The following is a 22075-nucleotide window of genomic DNA, read 5'->3' on the forward strand; positions in this document are numbered from 1 at the left end:
GTTTCATAGGCATTCAGAATATTTTCCGGAGCATACCCGTCTATGATTGCAGGTATTTTTTCTTGCCAGTTTTCAACAATCTCCATATTAACGCTGGATGATTCTCTGCAAATCACTCTGAAGTTGATACCATGTTGCTTTCTGAATCTCTCTAGCCAGCCATTCGAGGCTTTGAAATCTCCAATACCTAATTCTGCCGTGAATTCTAACCCTTTTGCTTGTATCATTGGTCCTGACACAGGGACATTCTGACTTCTTATTTTAGCAAACCACTCTAGCGTTGCCTTGTCAATGAGGGCTCCACTACCAGTTTGAAACAGTTTAATGCGCTGTTCGTTGACATTTAAATGCCATTCTTTCACTAGTTCCTCTTGCTTTTTCACAATTCCAATCTGGAACACTTCAGACAGTTTACGCACACCACACTTCTCACGTTTGATAGTCTGTTATGCCTACCTTTCCTTTTAGAGTTAAAAACTTCCTCGGAGCCATGTTTACACCAACTTACTAACGTAAAACTGAACACATCAAAAGCCCATGAGTCAATGAAAAGTAACCTGACAGTGATGATACAAATTCCAGCGCTGTTGAGCATGTCAGATCATACAACTTCCGGAAGTGATAGCGTAGCCAAGAATTTGTACAGCCTGGACCTAAAGTTACGGTGTCTGCGAGTCTTGAAAGTACCACCTGTGTAAAAAGTAAGCGAATACATACTGTACAGGACAAAAATACAGTATTTTTTGAAAAAAGTGTGTCCGTTAGAAGAGACTTGATTGAAGTTTTTCGTGGCTATGGTGTGTCTGCGTTCGTAATAAAGGGTGTCCGTATAAGAGGGGTAAATTACTCTTACACAACATGGTATTTAATTACGGATCTAGAAGATCGTCCGCCGGTGAGAGGTGTCCGTTTAGGCAGGTTTTACTGTATTATTATTATTATTATTATTATTATTATTATTATTATTATTATGTGACAGTTGTATGTTGTATGTTTATCACAGAAATTTACACTTGTTATTCTGTTAACAGATGACCAACACCGGAGGGAGTAATTTAATTGAAGATATTTGGTCAAGTCTTTCAAATCCAGAATCTGGATTGACAGAGAATTCTCAACTTCAAGAGTTGTCTCGAAATAAGTCTAAACCAGATCAGCTTACTGGAAAAAGGAAAAAGGAAAAGTGCAAGAAGAAACAGAAGAAAAAGGATAAAGCAGGAAAGAAGAAGGATAAATTGTTAGAAAAGGGAAAGAAAAAGAAAAAGAAAATTTTGTCAGGAAATGGTGACTCTGCATCTGTGCTTAGTGATACGACTTTTGGTGTTACTTCATTACTCAAGAAGTCTGGCAAAGGGGAGAAGGCCAAAAAGAAGAAAAAGAAGAAATCTCCTAATATCAATTTGGAACCATCGTTGCTGGCTCCATGTGATGCTGGTGCAGAGGAAAGCGTCTGCATGTTAGAAAGTAATGGAGTAGCAGACTCCGCTTCTGCTGCAATATCTGAGGCTGTTCCTCAGCCTACATCTCAGGATTTGATACAAGCTGCTTCTCAAGTCTTGGTTCAGGCTGTGGGTAATGCCATAGTTGAGGAATCAGTTCCTCAAAAATCCATATTACCATCAGCAATTGTGCCTGATGGAACATCTGAAGTAAAAGCAGAAGTAGACATGGAATCACGAATGGAAGTTTGTGTGGATACGGAAGCAGAGGCCCAAACTCGTAATTCAGCTAGTTCGATTTCCCTTGGCCATTCACAGGTTATGGTAAATAAAGTAAACAGTGCAGGAGAGAGCTTGATAGACTCAGTTGTTAAAGAAGTGTATTCTGAAGAAGGTAAAAAATATGCTGATAAGTTCAATGATCCAGAATCATTAAATCAGGTAAATCAGGTAAACAGTGTAGGTTGTTTAGATGAATCACAAGAACAGGTCAGGGTTACTGTGATAGCTACAGGTGGACGTGATCCCATAGTACCATCGAGCAGCTGTAATATACTAGAAGGATTGGCCGCTAGTCAGAAACCTGCTTTAGTGTCTCAGGAAAATGAGGCCATTGCAAGTGAAGTAAACAAAAAGTCGGATGACATGAGCGTGGATGCAGTGTTGCCAAGAACTGTAAGGGATCCTATTCTTGTTCCTAGCCAAACATCTTGTGATCCAGAGGCAGTGTCGTATGCCTGCGATTCGTCCATCAAGAATGAAATACCCATCTCAGAAGAAGGTGCGCCTGTTGGGAGTGACGACTTCAATTCTGTTCCCATGGAAATTGATTCAGATGTGGAAATTCTGGCAGAACTCAGGCCTCAAGTTACAGTTAAATGTGGTGGAGTGGCTGAGGAGGAAATAGTGTTAAGTGATGATGGAGAAATTATGAGACAAGAATCTCAGTTAGATAATATTTTTGCCACTGAAAATGCAGACCTAGTAATTGAAATGTTAGGTGGAGTGTTGCCTGGTGGTTTGCAAGTACCAAGCATTGAGTTGAACAGTTCAACTCATTCTGAAGAGGGAGGTGAACCAGAGTCACCAGAAATTGAGACATTTGATGTGTATGAAACACTTTCTCTAAATGACATGATGAATAATTTCCTCAGATCAAAAGGAGACTTTTCACAGTATGGTGGTGAGAGACGAGATTGCTTATATAGAGATTCTATGCTTCATCCAGCCACACAGTCAAATTATGACCGTCTTGCTGCCTTGCAAGGAAGTGTTAATGCTCACCAATTCATGGAAGATGATGAATGTGAGGAAGCCACAACAGATGATGAATTGGAAAGTTGCTATGAACTAAGCCATAGTCACAGTAGCTATGCTCACAGCAAGAGACCTTGTATAAAAGGCGGAAAGGTTGGTTTTAATGGCGCCGTATCTTCCAATGGTTATGCGAGTGTCGGTGTGAATGAAAAAGAAGTGTCTGGTGGCTCACCGTCAAGTAGTGTAGAGAATGACAATACCCTCGACTCAACTGTACCTTCAAAGAATTCGTTTATTAGTAGTAGGAATAATTTATTTAATTCTGCTAGTGATAGTATTGCTACTGTTAGTGGTAGAGACACTCCTAGTCATCCTCACGTTGGACTGGAAACTACAGCTTTGAGTTCTGCTAGAAATCCCACCAGTTCAACTCCAAAGAGATTGTCTGATGTGAATACGATGAGGTATTATACTTCAACTTTAGACCAGCCGGTTCAAAGTGAAAGTGTAGAGGATAGGACAGAAAACACATCTCTTGACAAGTCGTTACACAAAAGACCTTCTACGCCAAAGAAGACACCTTCATCTACAAGTACAGTACAACATACACAAGGTGTATTACCACGTGTGGTGGACTCATCGTTCATGAATCGCAGGGTATCCGTTCAGCTGACGCAGCTCAGCCCAGATTCAGCATCTGGAGGATTTCCAGATGTGGTTCTTGATGCACATAAAGTTTCTGGACAACGGGAGAAGGAAACAATGAAACCCCCATCACGAGGTATGTTGCCGGAAGCTCCTAATGTACGTGGTAAGTTACCACGGCCTTATGGTGACGGCTTGTATAGAGGTGTGCCACTATCAGCTCCTAATGTTCCTACATCCATTCCTTATCCTGCCATCACTGCTCCATTAGCAGTATGCAAGCCTCAACTTGCTCTCGGACAGTATGTTAGATGTACTTGCTCAGAATGTTACATTAGCCATGTTTTGTACCTTTCACGCTACAATTCAACACCACCAGTTGGAGAACGATTTCCTACAGTTCCACTTGAATATCATGACTCAAGTGTAGGTACCAATGTAGAAAAATTAAAATCTGCTGAAAAGATTAAATCAGAAGATGAAGCTCTTTTGAGGAGAATTGAAAGATCTCTCACATCAGATACAAAATTGAAGACCGAAGATGACGATTTGGAATCTAAGTTCAAACCTGAATTAGATTCATCTTTACCTCTAAAAAAACGTTTAAAAACATTAACTCACATCACAGAAATCAAAGTGAAGCCTGAAACCAATGATTCTACAAAGACTGAAAGTTTTCCCTCATATCCAACCAGACCAATGATAAGTATTGCAGAATTAGATTTCAATAAAAGCCTTTTGACAAAACAGTTGCAAAGACCTATTAAAACACCAAATAGTTCTCAGCGATATATGCAGTATCCTAATATGAATTACTATCAAACTCAAATCCAGAACATGAGAAAAATGCACGATTTTGTAACCCAATACAGGCAGTATAGCACAGACGTAGCTGGTAGCCAAGCTGAAAATGGAGTAAGTAGTTCTAACCGTGAAAGTTCATCGTATACTGGAAATATCACTATTTCAGAAGCACCAAATGAGAAAGTTTCTAGTCGATATCAACAACAAATGCCAAAAGAGTTATATTTGACTAAAGATAGGTTAGCCAATGAATGCAACAAGGAAGATAATAGTATTATTGGTCATTCTAATTCAACCTTAAATTGTTATGAATATTCTGGTCGGCAGTTCAAAACCCCTGCTCAGTTGAAAGAAATTCCTCCAAATACAGTTCCCCAGTATCGTGATGTATCAGTCATGAAGCCAGATCCTAACCGATCTCAAGTGACCACGTCTTCTGAGTTAACTGTTGCTGTTTCCAAACAGGAAGTGGCAAGTGATCTAAAGGCAGCTCATTCTCAGTACAATAAGTTACATGCTCTAGATCTATCTATTGATGATTCTGTACATACCAGTGAAAATCAGAAGAGCCATCGTAAAAAGAAGAAGCATTCTGAAAGTCGTTCTAGAAGTTCGAAAAGGAGCAATTCTAGTAGAAGTCACTCTGTCATTCAAAATGCTGAAACAGTTGACGATTTTATGAAGTCATTCGAGAAAAAGAGACGAAGGAAACATTCAAGGTAGCGTTGTGCTGTTTCGCTCACAGTTCCGTATGGTTTTTAAATTGGTGCGTTAATTCTCATTATTGCCATAACAAGGCATTCTGGCCTTTGGCAGGTGTCGGGCACCAGCAAATATAAACTATATGGGGTTTTTTTTTGCTTGTCTGTTTAAAGTTTATTCACAGATGCACTACTAAGTATATTGTTGTATTTTGAAATGTGTATTTATGTGAAATGAAATGACTGTTCAGACACTGCTAGTGAACTGTAATTTTATTTTCCATTTCTTCAGCAACTTCATACTCAAATCTTGCATATGTGTTAATTATCTCAGGGGGATGTTTGTCTGTGTACTTGAACACTTACAGATTTTGTTGTTTTTATGGCCTTTTAGTACCTTGGTTGGCTATCTCGTGTTCAGTTTATGTTTATTATTTTGAGAAGTTTATGGGGATATTTCTTTTTGCGCTTGTTGATGAGATTTCGTGTAATATGGTAATTTGTATTGTTGCTTAACATTGCAAGTATTGAAGACTGATTTTAAGCATGCTGGACTAGTTTGGAACTATGAGACAGTGTCATTGTTACCAAAAATTTCATAAAGTCAAAATGGGACGCATGGATATTACTGGACCCATTCTGGATAGTTTGTGGTCTTTTTATCATGGAAATTTACCCACATTTTGAACTTGAGAATGAATTAAAAGAATTGGCTGCATATGGTCATCTCATTCATATAGACGAATCTGCAACATGCATCAAGAATTTTGGGAAGTTTTTCTATTTTGAACTAGAATGTTTTATATAGAATGTATATAGAAAGAAATCTATATTTGTTAATGCAGAAAGAAAAGAAACTGAGAGCCGGAAGAGGATTGAGAGACCAGTATTTATTTGTAGTAGTTAATGAATTGGTGGCTGTGATTATTTTTATCTACATCAGCATGTATGTGCTATGCTTTATGCAACTAAAGCTGTCCTAATGTTTAATGAAGAATTTAAAGTAAACAGTTTTTTTGCCATCAATACAAAGATTCCCTTTAAATGATGAAATGTGCTCAAATATAAATGATACTTCTCCATAATGGTTTGAGGAGCAGTAATTCTTAAATGTGAAGGATAATGGAAGTGTGTTCTGAAGATATATCACCTTGTATCAAGGTATGTGTATGGAAATCATGAGGCAAATATTCTGTTTCAAGTCAGTTGGAACGATGTCATACGGCCTGGAATAACACAATGAGAGCATGCATCTCTTAAACTTGCATTTGAATTTCTGTACAAATAAGAAGCTCCTGGAATTACTTAATGTTTCTTCGCCTTTTAGAACATCAGTGTTAAAGGATTCATTACTTCAGTATAATTTGTAACATTCCTCATTACTTGTTGATGTGAACTTTTAACAAGTTTTCATGCCCTAAAGCAGTCATGACTTATTTTATAATGTGATATTTGGTCGATCAATTTGATATTGTGAAAGATTTTGAGTTGTGGGAAATCATATCGAGAATTTTTGTTTTTAAAATGAGCTAAGTCTGCTATTTATTTTTAATACCAGTACAGTTGAATGGAATTTTGTGGCAGTCTTCTCTTTATGAGCAAGGCAGTTGCTCATATTGTCCTTGTCCACATATTGTTGAATCAGAAGAAAATGTAAATAATATCTACATATTCAACAAGCAGTAACTTCAAGAAATTTATTTTGCGTTGAATGATTTATCAAGTGTAATCTACATGGTCGTTTTCAAGTTTAATCTACATGATCTTTAAGTTACAGAAATATAAATTTCATAAGAAAAGAATGTACAGAAAAGTAATATTTTATGAATGTAGTATTCAATTGGCCAATCTTCAGTGTACTTTTCGAGAAAGTATAGCACTTGGAGCAGGATATTTGGTAAGAATAAAATTTGTACAGTTGATAAATTTTGTATATTAGCATCCAGGTTAGTTGTTTTGTAAATTTGAAGGAGAAATCTTATTTTATTGAATTGATGAAGATTATATATGAAGATGTTAAATTATACTCTTTGAAAAATATTTGAATGTGAGAGAAACAGTGAAGATAAGTATGGTAATGTGATACAAACACTACAAGAAACAATGGATAATCTTTGGTGGTAAATACAAAAGAACATAAAGAAAAATTGTAGTTGTATAATGAGAGAAATATCATACAAACAGCTCTTCAGAATGCCTTTGACCATCGAAGGAAATATTTGCGTGTATCATGTTAGTCACTTAAATAGATAATTTGAAGCATTGCTGTTGATTCTTTTTTCTTGTTTTTCTGTTACAAAATCTTTAGTGAAGCAAGTGACACTATGGAAATGTGCATTCAGAAAAAAGTTAAACTACTATGGAAATCATTTATGGTGCAAGAATTCATTCCGTTGAAAGTAAACAAACTGCTGAGATAAATGATGATAATTTTGCTGCTTTCTATAATTGCATTTTAGCTTGATACCAAAAATTGCATATTTTGTAATCCACTTGAAGGAGTTTGCTAGTATTTCACCTGTTCTGACTAATTCAGTAGAAAACATCTTTGCCACTGTCGGTACAGTATAATAAGGAAGATCTTACTGTTAATGGGAAACATGACCCAAATTAAATATCGCTATTAAATTGAGGTATTGCAACATCATCTTTTCTTATTCGTGAATTATTAATCTGAAGTACATATTTTTAGTATACTTAATGGTACTGAGAAATCTGGAAGATTGAAGCAGAACTAAACAAGATTTCTTTTTTGGGCTGAATAATGAAAAGAGAATAAAGAATTGCATTTCATTGGTGCTGTTGCATCATATCATTGAAATAGGACTTTGGTTTCTGAAGTGAAATACAAGATAATGAGCTGTTTATGATTATTCAAGTTAATGTAAAATCTATGAGCATAAACTGAAAATAGTATTTTATTTAAAATATTATGAAGACAAGAACTATTTGGTTGAATTATGTTATAATTTTTATCTGAGAAATGCAAAACTAAAATATAAGGAAATTTCCGTTCAGTAGAAAACATTTTTTTGCCGTTTTTGGTTCAGTGTAGTAAGGAAGATCTTACTATTAATTAGTAATAACATGACCCAAAATAAGTAGTGCTTTTGAATTGAAATATTGGAACAGAATTTTTTCATATTCGTGAATTATTAATCTGAAGTAAATGTATATATATTATACTTAATGGTACTGAGAAATCTGGAAGATCAAAGCAAGACTAAACAAGATTTCTTTTTGGAATGTGAATAATAAAAAGAGAAGAAAGAATAGCATTTCATTGGTACTGTTGCATCATAACACTGAAATAGGACTTTGATTTCTGAAATGAAATAGAAGATGATAAGCTAATTTTAATTATACAAGTTAATGTAAAATCTGTGAGCATAAACTGAAAATAGTATTTTATTAAAAATATATTTTGAAGAGAAGAACTATTTGGTTGAATTATGCTATGATTTTTATTTGAGAAACTCAAAACTAGAATACAAGGAAACTTCTTCACCATGCTTGTAATTTTCACTGGAGGGACTACTCAGGCTTCTCTTTACCTCTTACATATTCAAGTAAAATAATTATAAAAATGACAATGGCATTGATCATCTGAAGAGAGATCATAAATCTTCTGGAATGACTGATGGAAATGAAAGTTGCTTTAATTAAGTGAAGTCTACACCTTTATCTGGAATGTTATCTGAATTTAAGTGGCTGCATTATTATCAATGAGTTATGGATTGAACTTAAAACTAGCAAAACATCAATATTACATCCTGAGATGACAGGTAAGATAATTTCTTTCCTCTTTTTTATTTTTTAAAATATTTTTAACCCTTGCATGTTTGCATGATAGTTTCTTATTTTCAAGAAAGTTCAATAAACAGTGCTCTTTTATGGTGATAATCTCTATAGTAATGGTCTAATTGATGTTCCTAGACATTTCAGGGGATGTATTGCTCAGTTCCCTTTGTATTGTTGATTGTAGCTTAACCATTGTCATTAATTTATGAGAAATTCACTGTGTTTTTTTGTTTCCCTGGTGGTAGAACTTGAAGTATGATTCACGGCTGGAAGTTAATGATATAAAGTTAATTTTTTGTTAAAATTGAAAAATATTTCAAGAGGATCATATCACAAAAATAAAAATTTGGTAAAAGGCCCATAATGATAGAAAATGTTAGTATGCAATGCAAATGCGAGATCTTTGTAAATAGGGATATTATACTGGTGGTACTACTTGCTACCTTCTGGTCTGAGAGAGCCTGTGGTGCCCAGACAGTACTTAATAAACCACAAAATAGCTTTTGTGTCACGTGTGAAAAAATGTATTTTTATAAGAATGAAAGTAGAACAAGTAATCGCTTCATGACAAGCTGGTGCCACCGCTTAGTAGTTGTCAGAAAGCCATTTGAATCACCTACGTGAAAATTTATATTTCTTATGATGAGTGAATTTGCTGTCCTCCATCCCCTTGCTGAGAAATTGAAGGCTCTTCTTGTACTTCAATTTTTTCTGTATAGGTCTGCCAATAACTGATACCAGGCAACGAATAATTATTTAAAAGATCTATGTACAGTGAAACCTCATGAAGTTTCTGCAGGGGACAAGAAAAAAAGAACGTGTTAAATGAGAAAACATACTAATGAATATACAAATAAAAACTATCCAACAGGGTTATGGAAACACTAAATACGATTTTTTCCCACATGAGAAAATTTTGGGCCGATTGCATAAATAACTAGTTTTAAGCCTTAGACAACGTCTACCTAAACGATGTCTAAAACGAGAACGGTCTTCCATTCCATAAACAATGTTCAGTCGATGTTTAACTAGACATCTCGTAAAGTTTCAATATTGGTTCGAAAATGAAGATAGAAGTATCTTTCATGTTACTCCTTGCATGTCACAACCAATGAAATTCGCCGGTGCGTGCGCCGAATGCCAGTCAGCTGTTTGTCTTCTTACACATTACTCAAATATGGCTAAGCTTGAGAGTGACTTGCACACAGATATCAGTATCGCTTTCGGTGGAAATTAAATCTCATAATATTATCTACAATAAGCGACACGCCACCGTACGGGGAAGTGTAGCTTTGATTATAGCGTTGTTACAGTGAGTGTAATCTTTTTTTGCTATTTGCTTTACGTCGCACCGACACAGATAGGTCTTATGGCGACGATGGGATAGGAAAGGCCTAGGAATTGGAAGGAAGCGGCCGTGGCCTTAATTACGGTACAGCCCCGGCATTTGCCTGGTGTGAAAATGGGAAACCACGGAAAACCATCTTCAGGGCTGCCGACAGTGGGGCTCGAACCCATTATCTCCCGATTACTGGATACTGGCCGTACTTAAGCGACTGCAGCTATCGAGTTCGGTGAGTGTAGTCTACTCATAAATACTGTAACAGTAAATGTGGTACTTCGGTAGACATGAGACGCAGGGCATGTACCATTCGTTGAAGTGCGTACAGAGGGAGAGGGTTTGTTTAGAAATAAATCTTAAAATTTTTCCTCTGAGTTTATTAGTAAATTCAAAGTACAGCAGATACAGTAGAAAATGTTCCTCGTCCTAGGGCTGGCAATGTCCTTGGATTCCGGCAGCTCCTCCTTTTCTCATACCAGTGAACCACCATTCCTCCCCCGATGGAAGTTCTAGAAGATCCATTCGACGTCTTGAAGATCCATACGGTGCTGATGGAGGGCGTTGAGGTTGTCCTCGTGAATGATGAACGTGAATGAACATCGTTAAGCCTTGAGGCGAGTTAATGCAAAGACTGCTTCTGCACAGATGAGAGGAAAGTTTATCAATGGCTTTGACAAGGTTCAAACACAAAAAAAATGTATTTTTGAAAGTTTATCACACGGTGAAATGTCACTAAATTTTGTCCCGTGTTAAATGAAAAGAAGGCCACTAAACTCGAATGAGCATGCAAGTTTAATATTCATAAAAATAAAAGTCCACACGAAACTTGTTGTCGAATTTTAACAGAGTCACTTGAAGTTTTGTGGCACTTGGCATAATGTAAAGTAATGCCGCACGACTTAGTTTTTTGAAGCACTGTTCAACGTAATTTAATTGGATTCGAAAATAAAGATGTTTCACTCGTGAATTCGAACTCATTCACGTATTGATAATAACATGAAATCAAAAGACGAAATTAATCGAGTATTGACAGTCCTCGGTTCGACTGTTCGTAAAACTGAGTGTTCATAGAATTGAAATGTGCTGTTTAGTAGAATTGAAATGCACAGTTCACACATGCACAGTTTACAGTTCATGACCAACAAATATTTTCACAGTTCATGAAATGGCAAATTATTGACGTAGTCATGCTTGCAATCGAGTAAATCTGGATTAAAACACAGTCTCATAAACTTGGAAGTATTTAGTACTCTGTAAGAAGCAAATTGTTCTAAGTCCTGTCCATAACATGAAACTTCAAATTACGAGCACTCGAAAACATTCGCAAGTCTTAGACACTCGTGTAGAATAACAGTCACTTGATAATGTTCAGACGAAGCACAATTTATATCACGTCCCGTCGGAGTAAAAGTTTGTCACTCACAGTATAAAGAAATCCGTACAAGTCCATATTCGACGCGATTGGGTTAAAGTCCACGGACTCGAAGATTGATAGCCGCTTCACGCTAGATCACGGTCCTCGCGGACCGACTGTATGAACTCCACTGCCTAGCGTGCACATACACACACTGGCCCCACACTCAGGCCACACACTGCCCTGCTGAGCGAAGCAGTACTGTATTTATATCTGATCTGGGCCTTCACATCTCGTTCCATAACTCCATCACCTCATGCCAGATTTACGTGAGACTCGGCAGGAACATAGATAAGGGATCGGGTTACATGGTGATGTTGTTAAATTTGTTTAATTATTATTGTGGGGAAAGTTATTACCCATAGAAACTCAAAGAACATTCCACATCAGTCTAGGCTCTGTATCGCGGCGAGGCATGCTGTGACGTCATCCGCTCTCTACGTCACACACACACAGCTGTTGCTCGCCGTCCAGTCAGTCTTTCATAGCCGGTCCGGAGCGTAACGCGTAAGTTTTTAAAATTTCTATTACGGGGACTTAGTTTTGTACCGCCGTTACCGGTACAATACGGTAGTCTCGACGAAGAGAGGATGAAGCAATAGTAATGTGTAACCGAGTGTGTTGTACAGGCCGTATAGATGTAGCTTGCATTCTGGAGATCATAGGTTCGAAACACATTATTGGCAGCCCTGAAGATTGTTTTCCATAGTTTCCCTATTTTTACACCAGGCAAATACTAGGGCAGTTATTATGGACACGGCTCTTCTTCCCCAGTCCTCTTTAAACAATAATCACCACTGTCACCACCACTTGCCTTTTCCTATCTGATAGTTGCCAAAAACTTATACAGTTAAATATATAAAAAACCCATACAACCTACTTCTTGGTTTTTATTATTATGTGTGTTTACATGGCAGTAAATATAAGTGAATCCCTCCTGGTTGATGTATGTGACAGCCCTCTGACAATCAGGACACGTAATTCTGATATGTATGTAGTCGAAGTGACCCATAATTCCATGGAAATTACCCCATGTATATAATAAAATATATCAGTTGCCAAGAATTGTATTCAAGTTGACAATTACCGGACTGTCCCTTTGTCAGTCTCAAGAAACAAGTCTCTCTAAAAGCGAAACTTTATTTTAAAATCTATCTCCCCGTATATGTCAAACAAATTGCTGCTAACCTTTCTTCCCAGAATCGTCTCAACGTAATACAAATTACACGGTGACGCACGATAAGTCACCTGACTTGTTTCATGAATAACACATTTGTTGTTGACAAGATTTCCAATTTATTGATGTAGAAGTAAAGAATACAGCTTGGAAATACAACCTAATGAATCACATGTTCAATGTGACTGCCGTTTTGTTTTACAACTTCTTCAAATCGCACACGTGCATTTGTGACGACTCTCCCACACAAATCTTCTGGAATGGCATGGCATAACTCCACAATGATGGCCCTAAGGTGCACTGCATGTTTGCGTTTTCTGTGGTACACCTCTTTAAGGAACTCCCAAAGGAAGAAGTCACATGGGTTAATGTCCGGGCTGTGAGGCGGCCACATTCCTCCTTCTTCATAACGTTCTGGAAATCTGTTTGTCAACACCCTAAGGCCAAGTCTTTTGTGTAGAAAATCAAGTACAACGTTGGCAGTATGGGGGCGTGCTCCATCCTGCATTAACCATAGTGTCTGCAATGGAAGACCTGTGGCCATGAGTTAAGGAAAGAACTGGTTTCGCAGCATGTCTAAATAGTGTTCACCGGTTGCTGTAGCATCGAAGAAAAACGGACCGATGATTCCATGACTTGACACCACGACCCACACGCACACTTTCTCCCCGTAGGTCTTTCATGTGGATTACTCGCGGAGGTTCACGTGCCCAAAATCGAACATTCTGTTTGTTCACAACACCGTTCACGTAAAAATAAGCTTCGTCCGAAAACCATGTGTTGTGAAGCACTGCCTCTTGGTCTTGCTCGATTGCCCACCTTGCAAACTGTAGTCTCCGCTCCTTACCTCTCGCAGTAAGCTTATGCGCCATAGTCCTCATGTATGGATACAAGCGAAGCTCGGTTTGAATAATTCTTTGTACAGATTGGCGTAAAATTCCTAACTCGGCACTGGCTCTTCTTGTTGATTTACTCGGACTGCGAGTCAAAGCCACTCGAACTGCTTCAGTGTTTTGCGGTGAGCGTGTGGTACGTGCATGTGGCCGCTTACACTCCAAAACAGATCCAGTACCTGCAAATTTGTGATGTAATCTGTGTATTGTCTGTGGGCTGGGAGCCCACCGTGTGCTGAAATGAACACAAAACCTTCTCTGTGTCAATGTAACACTGTTTGTCGCTGCGAAGAGTAACACAATCTTCGTCTTTTGTGCGACTGTCAACCGTCCTTTGTCCGCCATCGCGGCAAACTGAAATGGCGGACTCAAAACAAAAGCGATGAAGTCGTAACGACATCTGGAGTAATTTCCTTGAACTGCACGAAGTTGAGCGCACAATTTGAAAGCTATTGCCCCAATAGTATACTTGTAGGATCAGAATTCAATTGGGTGACTTATCGTGCGCCACTCTGTATATGTTTCATGGTACATAACCTCTGATTGTGATTCACTCCTCTCATTTGAAGGTAAACAGTGCTCTCAGCAGTGTTTAAACATGACCGGTTGAACATCGGTTTTAGATAGTGTCTAAGTGATAAGTAACGTCTCTGCAATGCAGCAGCCATACTTAGGCATTGTTTAACCGTAGACATCGTCTGAATACTGTTTCTGCAATCGGCCCTTTACGTCTTGTATCCGCGGGAACAGTGAAATCTATTGGTCTATCTACCATTTGTTAGGATGAGAGGAAAGTATTAAAAGATGTGAAAAACACGACAGAACATATATGAAAACTTTTTCTGCTGGGGATTATAAAATAATAAGTACCGGTACACTGAAAAATGTGAAAAACACCATATGAAAATATATGCACAGGGGCCAACAAAAATATCGAAGTAGTATTGTGGATCACAACTTTCTAAAACAAATGTAAGTAGAAGCCTTTTTTTCATAGCAGAGGGTTATTAAACATTTTTTTCTGGTCACACTGTTAGACAGTGAATTGGAGGTTACATTCGACCATGTGCAACTGCGAGGAATGACTTTTGGCCGCCATTTCGAATTGAACAAAACTTCCACCAATTTCATGATTGAGTCGAAACTAGAAGGTGCGAGTTTCAACATTCACAACCTCTGCGCGCTTATGCTAGTCCACTTTCTGATAGCTTTTAATGTTGTCTCCATTAAGTTATTGAGGAGTTTCACATTTTCCTTCCCCTTAAACTAGGCTATCATTACAAATATGCACCATGCCAGTCAATTTCACAAGATTATGTTCATGATCCGGATATAGGATACTGTATCACGCGGCAAATATTAGCTACTCTTCAGACATCACAAAATACATTTCTACCTTCTAAATGGAATGTGAAATATGAGTGCAAACGGGCTCACTGTGTTATTCAGCAATCTTGCTGCTAACCGGCAAGCAAAACTGAACATTCCTGAGGTTAATGGCTTGCTCCTCAAACGTGCAACTTATGCTATGAAATTCAGAAATTTTTGGCCTTTTTCCTGAATTGTACAAGTGTGGCGACAGATCTTACCAGAGTTGGAAATCGCGTTTGTTTCACAAGGGATGACAAATAACATTTTCATGGCTAGGAAGAATGTGATTGTATTAAGTGGTAATAACGATGAGAATCGGGACTTCGAATTTCCGACGTGCTAAGTGGGAAAACATGTTAATGAGGAACGCAAAAACGAGGTTTCACTGTATAAGGTAATTATAGTTTCCACAAAACATAGAATGTGATATTGGAAAGCAATTTCTTAACCCTTTGCAGCCCAGAATTCTGTCACATGTTCCAACAGTCTGGTCCAAGTTAATTTCGCACATTTTTACTTAATCAGATTAAACTCAGACCTATTATTAGTAGGCTAATCATAATTATATCATGATTATGACCGTATATTCTATTGCATAGGAATTAGTTCCCATAATTTTTGTCATCAGTGCAGAAGTGGAAAAATAACATAAAAACGGAAGTGGAGTGATGCAGCTAGGAGATACCTGCGGTCTTCCAATTTTCCGACCTGATAAATAATCTAGTCTAGGAGGCTAACTATCATGAAATGTTCCATTTTGGTAAACACTATTGTCGTTTTAATTCCCATTTGTATGTGCGTCACTGTTACTCAAATTATCAACACTGACCTGACAAGCGTCTTCATTGCCGTGTGCCATATCTCCTCCTCCACTCCGGCCCATTACCTTCTCGCGTCTTCTTGCTTTTGTAGCAATCACTGGAAATTCCTTTTCTGAATCTTAAGAAACAGCATATGATGGTCCGGGATCATTGTTTTTTTTTTTTTTACCCCACAGGTCCAGTCGCTGAAGTTTCACATGAAATGCTGGAGTTCACTACACCTTCATCTTCACTTGACAATTCTCTAAACTCTTTGTCTAATTCATGTAAACAATCGTCACTGCTATCGAAATAAACGTGCATACATATTTCTTCTCCATTCATATTTGCCGCTTTTATATCGTAAATTCAACTGAGACAATTTGCATTCACAGATAAACAGGCCTAGTACAACACATGTGCAGCACTACTCAATGTAAACACAGCTGACATGCCGCGAGTAACCATGACGATACACGGTTTCATATATCTCGTATTATTTCCATGGAGATAACGGAACGGATCCCTTTGTGCACTAAAATTTGCTCTAGAAACTCCAAGGATATCGATCGACCTCAGTCAGGTCAAAGAATTTCAATAGATAACCTCTCAAATAGAACGAAACATAATGTCGAGGTGACCTCAACGTTGGTCCAGTTACAATAAACCATGACGGACCGGAAAAGTTTAAAGACCCAGTTCAGTATTCTTTCACTGTGTTTATGTGTAAAACTGGATTTAACTTATATCTGCCCAAATTATTTTTCTGTGTAATATTGTGATATATTTCGTTTGGCCAGTTGTTTGTAACATAAATGAACAGGTTATGATGATTTTGGATTTTATTAACGTATTTTTCCGGAGATTTTCCATGTTGGCATACGTCAACAGTGAGCATGGATGGCTAGGGTAAAAGAAAATGCTCAATGAAGGTATATTTCTTTGCATTTTAAGTTCATATAAATGTAATAATTGAGAATTTACTATTATAACTCTTTCCTGACCACTTCACATTGCACACACATCTCACTCTTGTTTCCAGGTAGTGGGATACCCTATCAAAATGCACTTCTAAAAAACACGTGTGAGGATACACTCATATTGTGTGACCGTACATTTGGGTTTTCCGTCTCGGAATAACTTGAAGACATGCATGGTACTGGACTAGCTAATTCATCACCAACATGACTCTCTTCCTTTTCACTCAGTACACCATCCCGCACACTAATTGTACCATTTTTGGTTTTGCGCATACTAGTTCAGCACCAGCCCGAAATTGATTGCAAGAGAGATTCTTAATATCTGCACTCATCTCATCACCATTGCTATCCCAGAATGCCTTCTGATTCCTCTAGGATACTAACAATCTGCTCCACAGTCAGTCTGAGAAGAATAAATGAAAACTCTACGTCACTACTGAGGTAATCCTGTTCGGTCTTACTGTAGACATGTCAACGTGGAACTTTTGTGCTCTGCTAGAGAAAAGCAACTATCAGTATGCCTCAAACGAATTTAAAAACTGTTAGCGCCACATCTCATTATTACATTTAACACAACAGGCCGATTTCACTAATAAAAGTAATAATACAATAACAAAATACCGTGACTGAAGCGCCATTCTGTTGTCTGTATACAGAACGATATTTCATATACGGCCACTCAGTAAGGCGTGAAATTGAGTATCTTTTTTTGTGTGTGTGTTGTGCAGAAAGTGTTGAACAATGAACTGTAAACAATGCACCTCAGAAATATTCTTCATGTTTGCTAGTATAAGATAGACAATATTTAGATATTCATGTTAACAATGGGCACGTATGGGTTAAACTGAGAAGTGTCTTGGGTGGAGGACTACTTGAGCCAAGGTAGGGAATGATGTCCAAAAATGGACCAACTATATTGATATTAAGGTATGGATTGTCAGTTCGACTGCTATGTAAACAACTCGATAAGCTTTGCTTTTTAGATCTTTGAGTGTTTGCCAGTGTTTTAGCACCACAAAATGACAGGCAGCATCTTTTAAATAATTGTGACCTGTGAACAGTTACAGTAATACAAAGCAAGTAACATTCTCTCTGTATGGAAGTTCCGTGTACCATTTGGAAGTTGGTGATAAAGAACATATATTGTATTCAGTAATTAGAAACCCACACTTGATGTATACACCTCAATCTTGCATTCTTGGTCGAGTCTGTTGTACAGTACCAATATGAATAGTACTACCTCACAAATGCGGAACTGGAAAAACATATTGTAGTAAGAGGTCATCCAAACGGTATTTCTCCTGGGAGGCAGGGGATATAATTGCTACTGCATTTTAGCATTTATTTTGTGTTATGATCCCCTTCTAATGCAGACACTAGGTTGAGCATTTTTATACTGCAGAAAAGAAACATAACCTCTAAATTACTTGATATCTAAATTACTTGATATGGTAGATTATTTGTGTCTTATTATTTATGATATTTATGCTATTTAGTTAATGTTTCATGCTTGCACTTATGAAAGGTAGGGTATTTTGTAATTTGACTCTTGGTATGTATGATATAGTCTGTTTAGACTTCTTTTTCAGTTCAGACTGCCCACTAGAAGGTAAGCCTGTTTCTTACCTGTGCTTTGCTAAACTTATATGGAATTTATATTTGAGTTGGCTTAGACATACCAACCAAATATGAAAAAGTGTGTATTTAATCCAAAATATCTTTTGACATGTTCTAGGAAATGTGACTTGCTGTTAAACAAATTATACTTGTTGTTCTTGTTGTTTGTTGAAATGTTTAGGAGAATTACTGTTTCTTGAGAGTTAGCCAAGTTTGTAAATGGCTTGATTCCAACGTTTGTACATTGAAATTTCAACAGTATTTGCAAGTAACTAAACCATGCTGAATATGTTTCTTCTATATTCTTTACTTTTTCCATAATTTGTATAGCAATGTCAGATTTGCATATTTAACACAGTTGAGTTACAGTGAGTATATATTTCTCCATATGAATACCGGTAGTTCAAACAAACAAAAATAAAAAATTATCACTTTTAATATATGTTATTATTACAGTCTTCACTATTAGCTCAAATTCCTCTTTTGAAATATATTTTCATGTTAACCCATGTCTAATAATGGAAGTTTTTATTCAAGAAAGTCTGTATAGTTGTAGCTCTATGTTTCCCATTGGTTGTAGTTTTGACGACTGGTGACCTCTATTCTAGTAGAATATGTAACCTCCGTTTCATTTGTAACATTTTTCATGCACACAGATATTTTATTAATTTTTAATTGTGTAATATTTTTAGTTATTTAACACTTTCTTTAATTAAATGAAAAATGCACCCTGGATTTTGTGTGTATTTACCACTCATATCCTTCTCTTTGCTTTATGAATGATATATCTGCAACTACAGATATTTTGTTTAATTTTCCAATTTATCATCAGTATGTTATAACTTCATCCTAAGTCCTTATGAAAAGAAATGAAGTGGTTGTTAATTCACTTTTGTTGAAGATTTATTTTGTCAAGATACTTTGGTTTTAATATTTGATTGAAATCCCTTTCTGTACTTCTTCCTTATAAAACATTTTAATGATAGTGAAGTTTGTCAACTTTTCTTTTAACTCGATTATCTTTAACGTGTGGTTATTAATTTATAATCAGATCAATGGTGTAATGAAGCATGAAATACAAATATTGGAATATTTTGTATTTTTTATCTTACAACTTACAAAGTGTGTTCTTACAAAATGTATAAACACTGCAAAGTCTAACCAGATTTATATAATTGACATGCTTGACAGAGTGATTTACTCAGAGATAATGTGTTACTGGAACAATTTTATGACTATTAACCTTTTCATTGCTGAGATAGTCTCTAATTTTAAAAGCTCCATGGTAGATTACTTTTAATAATCAACATGGATATATAAAGGTCAAAACTAACTTGGGAATACCAGAGAGGATTTTCATTTCTTGTCTTAAATTGTTACACTGACCATGGAAGGACCTAAACTGATCACTTTCTAATACAAAATATAACTATATTTCTAGCAAATTGAAATCACTTCATCAAAAATCATCCAGACCATTTAATCAAGGGTTGTCCAAAACTCGTAATTCCAAAAAAGTAGGTGTCTTAATTATTTCAAAATGCATGTCTTCTTTGGAAGTGTCTAGAGTAGTGTCTTTCCACTGTTGTAAACGTAATTTGGAACTCGGTGGCATTTTCTCCAAGCCAAACTTGTCATATGTATTTTTTTATTTACTATTTCTTGCATAAGAACGGGTGAAAATAATAACTCAGTGCCCTAGGTCATTGTTTCATTCTGTCCCAGACTTAGAGTTACATACTACAATATTTGCATCATCAAAATCGTGTACGATTGGACTAAACAAATTACCCTGCCACTGGAACATCAGAATATAGGTACGGCTTCTTTTTCTCAGGCTTTGTGCATTTCGTTTGTCAATGTCTGAACTTTCATTATAATCAGTGTTATTACCATCATCATCATCAAAATCACTCAAATCAGAATATTCGTCCTCTGATTCGTGGATAAAACCCTCTTTGCTGGCAGACGATGTTGCTTACTCGTCCTTGACGCGGACCTCTCTGCCAGCTTGCGCGCTGGACATTCCACAGCTAATAAAGCAGTGTCGGTTTGTAGTAATATCAATATAAATGGTCCATTATTGGACATGCTAATGTACAGTACTATGACAGACTTGGTCTCATTACCAAAAATTGATGCCTGCTTGGCCATTAGATGATATAGATGTTGATTCCCATAGGATTCGGGACAAACCTGAAATATGTTTGTCCCGAATCCTATGGGAATCAACTTCTATATCGTTTAGTAATAACTCATGGCTGTATCAACAGATGATCATTTCACTTTTTATCTATCGCAGTGAGACAGCTGTATATGCCCACGGAGTTAGAATGATTTCTGATGTCAACATTGCTAATATTGCATAGTTCTAATAGGATGAATGTCTTGCTCTTAATATTACAGGCACAGCATAGTAGTGGTCATTCCCAGTGTAAACGTTAAAGAGAGAACTTGTTCATTTTACTTCATCTCTTCTGAAATTTTTCCATTATTTAAAGGAAAATATATTCTTCTCTTTGATTTATCCGTTCTTTGCCCTCCCAGTACCAAACTTACCCTTGCACTTCCCCCCAAAGCTAAAAAAATTAGTTACAGATACCTCAAAATGTGTCCTATCGAACACATACTTTCTTAGTCTGGGGACTGATCTTTGATGTAAGACATATAAACGAGACAACAATCATCTTATAATTTCTGCTACTAAACTCTCACGATTCCTCGTCTGATAACAATAATAATGGCGTATGGCCTCCGGAGAGGCCTGGTGTGGGTGTTTTTCTCTAATGCTGAATACATCACACACTCCCAGCTCCCAAGCCATTGGAATTAACCAATTAAGGTTAAAACCCTGACCCGGACGGGAATCGAACCCGGGACTGTTTGGACCGAAGGCCAACACGCTAACCATTTAGCCATGGAGCCGGACATCTAATAATGATAAAGGTAGTTACGTGTATTTAAAACCATTATTTTTTGAGGCAGCCAAGGTGCCACAGTTTTGTCGCATAGCAGTTCATGAAGTCAAATTTTAAAATTTATTTATTCCACCTATTCAATACATAAATAGAGATTTTAATTAAGAAATTAAATCTTGAATAAAATTATAGGGACATGTCTCGCCCTTTAATCAAAGGTATCTTCAGCCTTAATCTCAATCTGAAAGGTAATTAATCAGGTACCTGATTGTATTAAAATTACATATGAAAGTGAGGATGATGTTGGAAATGTGCTTCAAATGGTGAGCAAACGGTTAACAATAGTTACGATATTCTTAAAATGAAGCCTTAATAAAGTCTTAAAAAACAAATAGTCGTAAATTTATACACTTTCTTGAATGTCCTTGTTTAAAAACTGGTAACAAATTGTATACTGGTGATTTTATAAGAACGTAAATTGTTACGTTAAACCTTGTAAAGTGGCGCCCTGTGGAGGTTGAGAGCGTTTGAAAAATGATAAAAGAAAAAAATGTAGTTGATAATTCCAAATGGAGTATTAAAACATATTAAAGCTAGTAGAGAGATGTTACCGTTGCTCACTTCAAGTAAAGTTTATAATAAAATTGTTACGTTGGAACAAGTAAAGCAGGGTCTTGTGATGGTTGAGGGTGTTAGGTAAAATTATCGGGTTTTTGAACAGTTCAAGCGTCAGGATAAAGATGAAGAATTTAGTTAATATCTCCGAGTGGAGTTTTAACACAATTTTAAATAATTAGTAAAGAGACGTTTCTGCTGCTTAGAACAAGTGGGGTTTATAATAATTTTAAAATAGACTGTTGTAATTCTCGTGCGAAGAGAGAAAACTGTAGTCTTCTAAAAGCACGAGTGAAGAAGA

At 36.8% G+C, this 22075-nt stretch overlaps 1 protein-coding gene across 3 annotated transcripts in view; it reads left to right on the forward strand.

Annotated features, from left to right (window-relative positions):
* LOC136873706 (uncharacterized) overlaps positions 1–22075 on the forward strand; it is a 542234-nt gene that overhangs the window by 207759 nt on the left and 312400 nt on the right. For all 3 annotated transcript variants that reach the window (XM_068228013.1, XM_067146839.2, XM_067146840.2), the window contains one exon: positions 1032–8631. In XM_068228013.1, the coding sequence (XP_068084114.1) occupies positions 1032–4868 (3837 nt within the window). In that variant the 3' untranslated portion in view covers positions 4869–8631. The remainder of the gene's footprint in view (positions 1–1031; positions 8632–22075) is intronic.

This window comes from Anabrus simplex, chromosome 5 (genome assembly GCF_040414725.1).
Source record: "Anabrus simplex isolate iqAnaSimp1 chromosome 5, ASM4041472v1, whole genome shotgun sequence".
NCBI classification, from domain to species: Eukaryota; Metazoa; Arthropoda; class Insecta; order Orthoptera; family Tettigoniidae; genus Anabrus; species Anabrus simplex.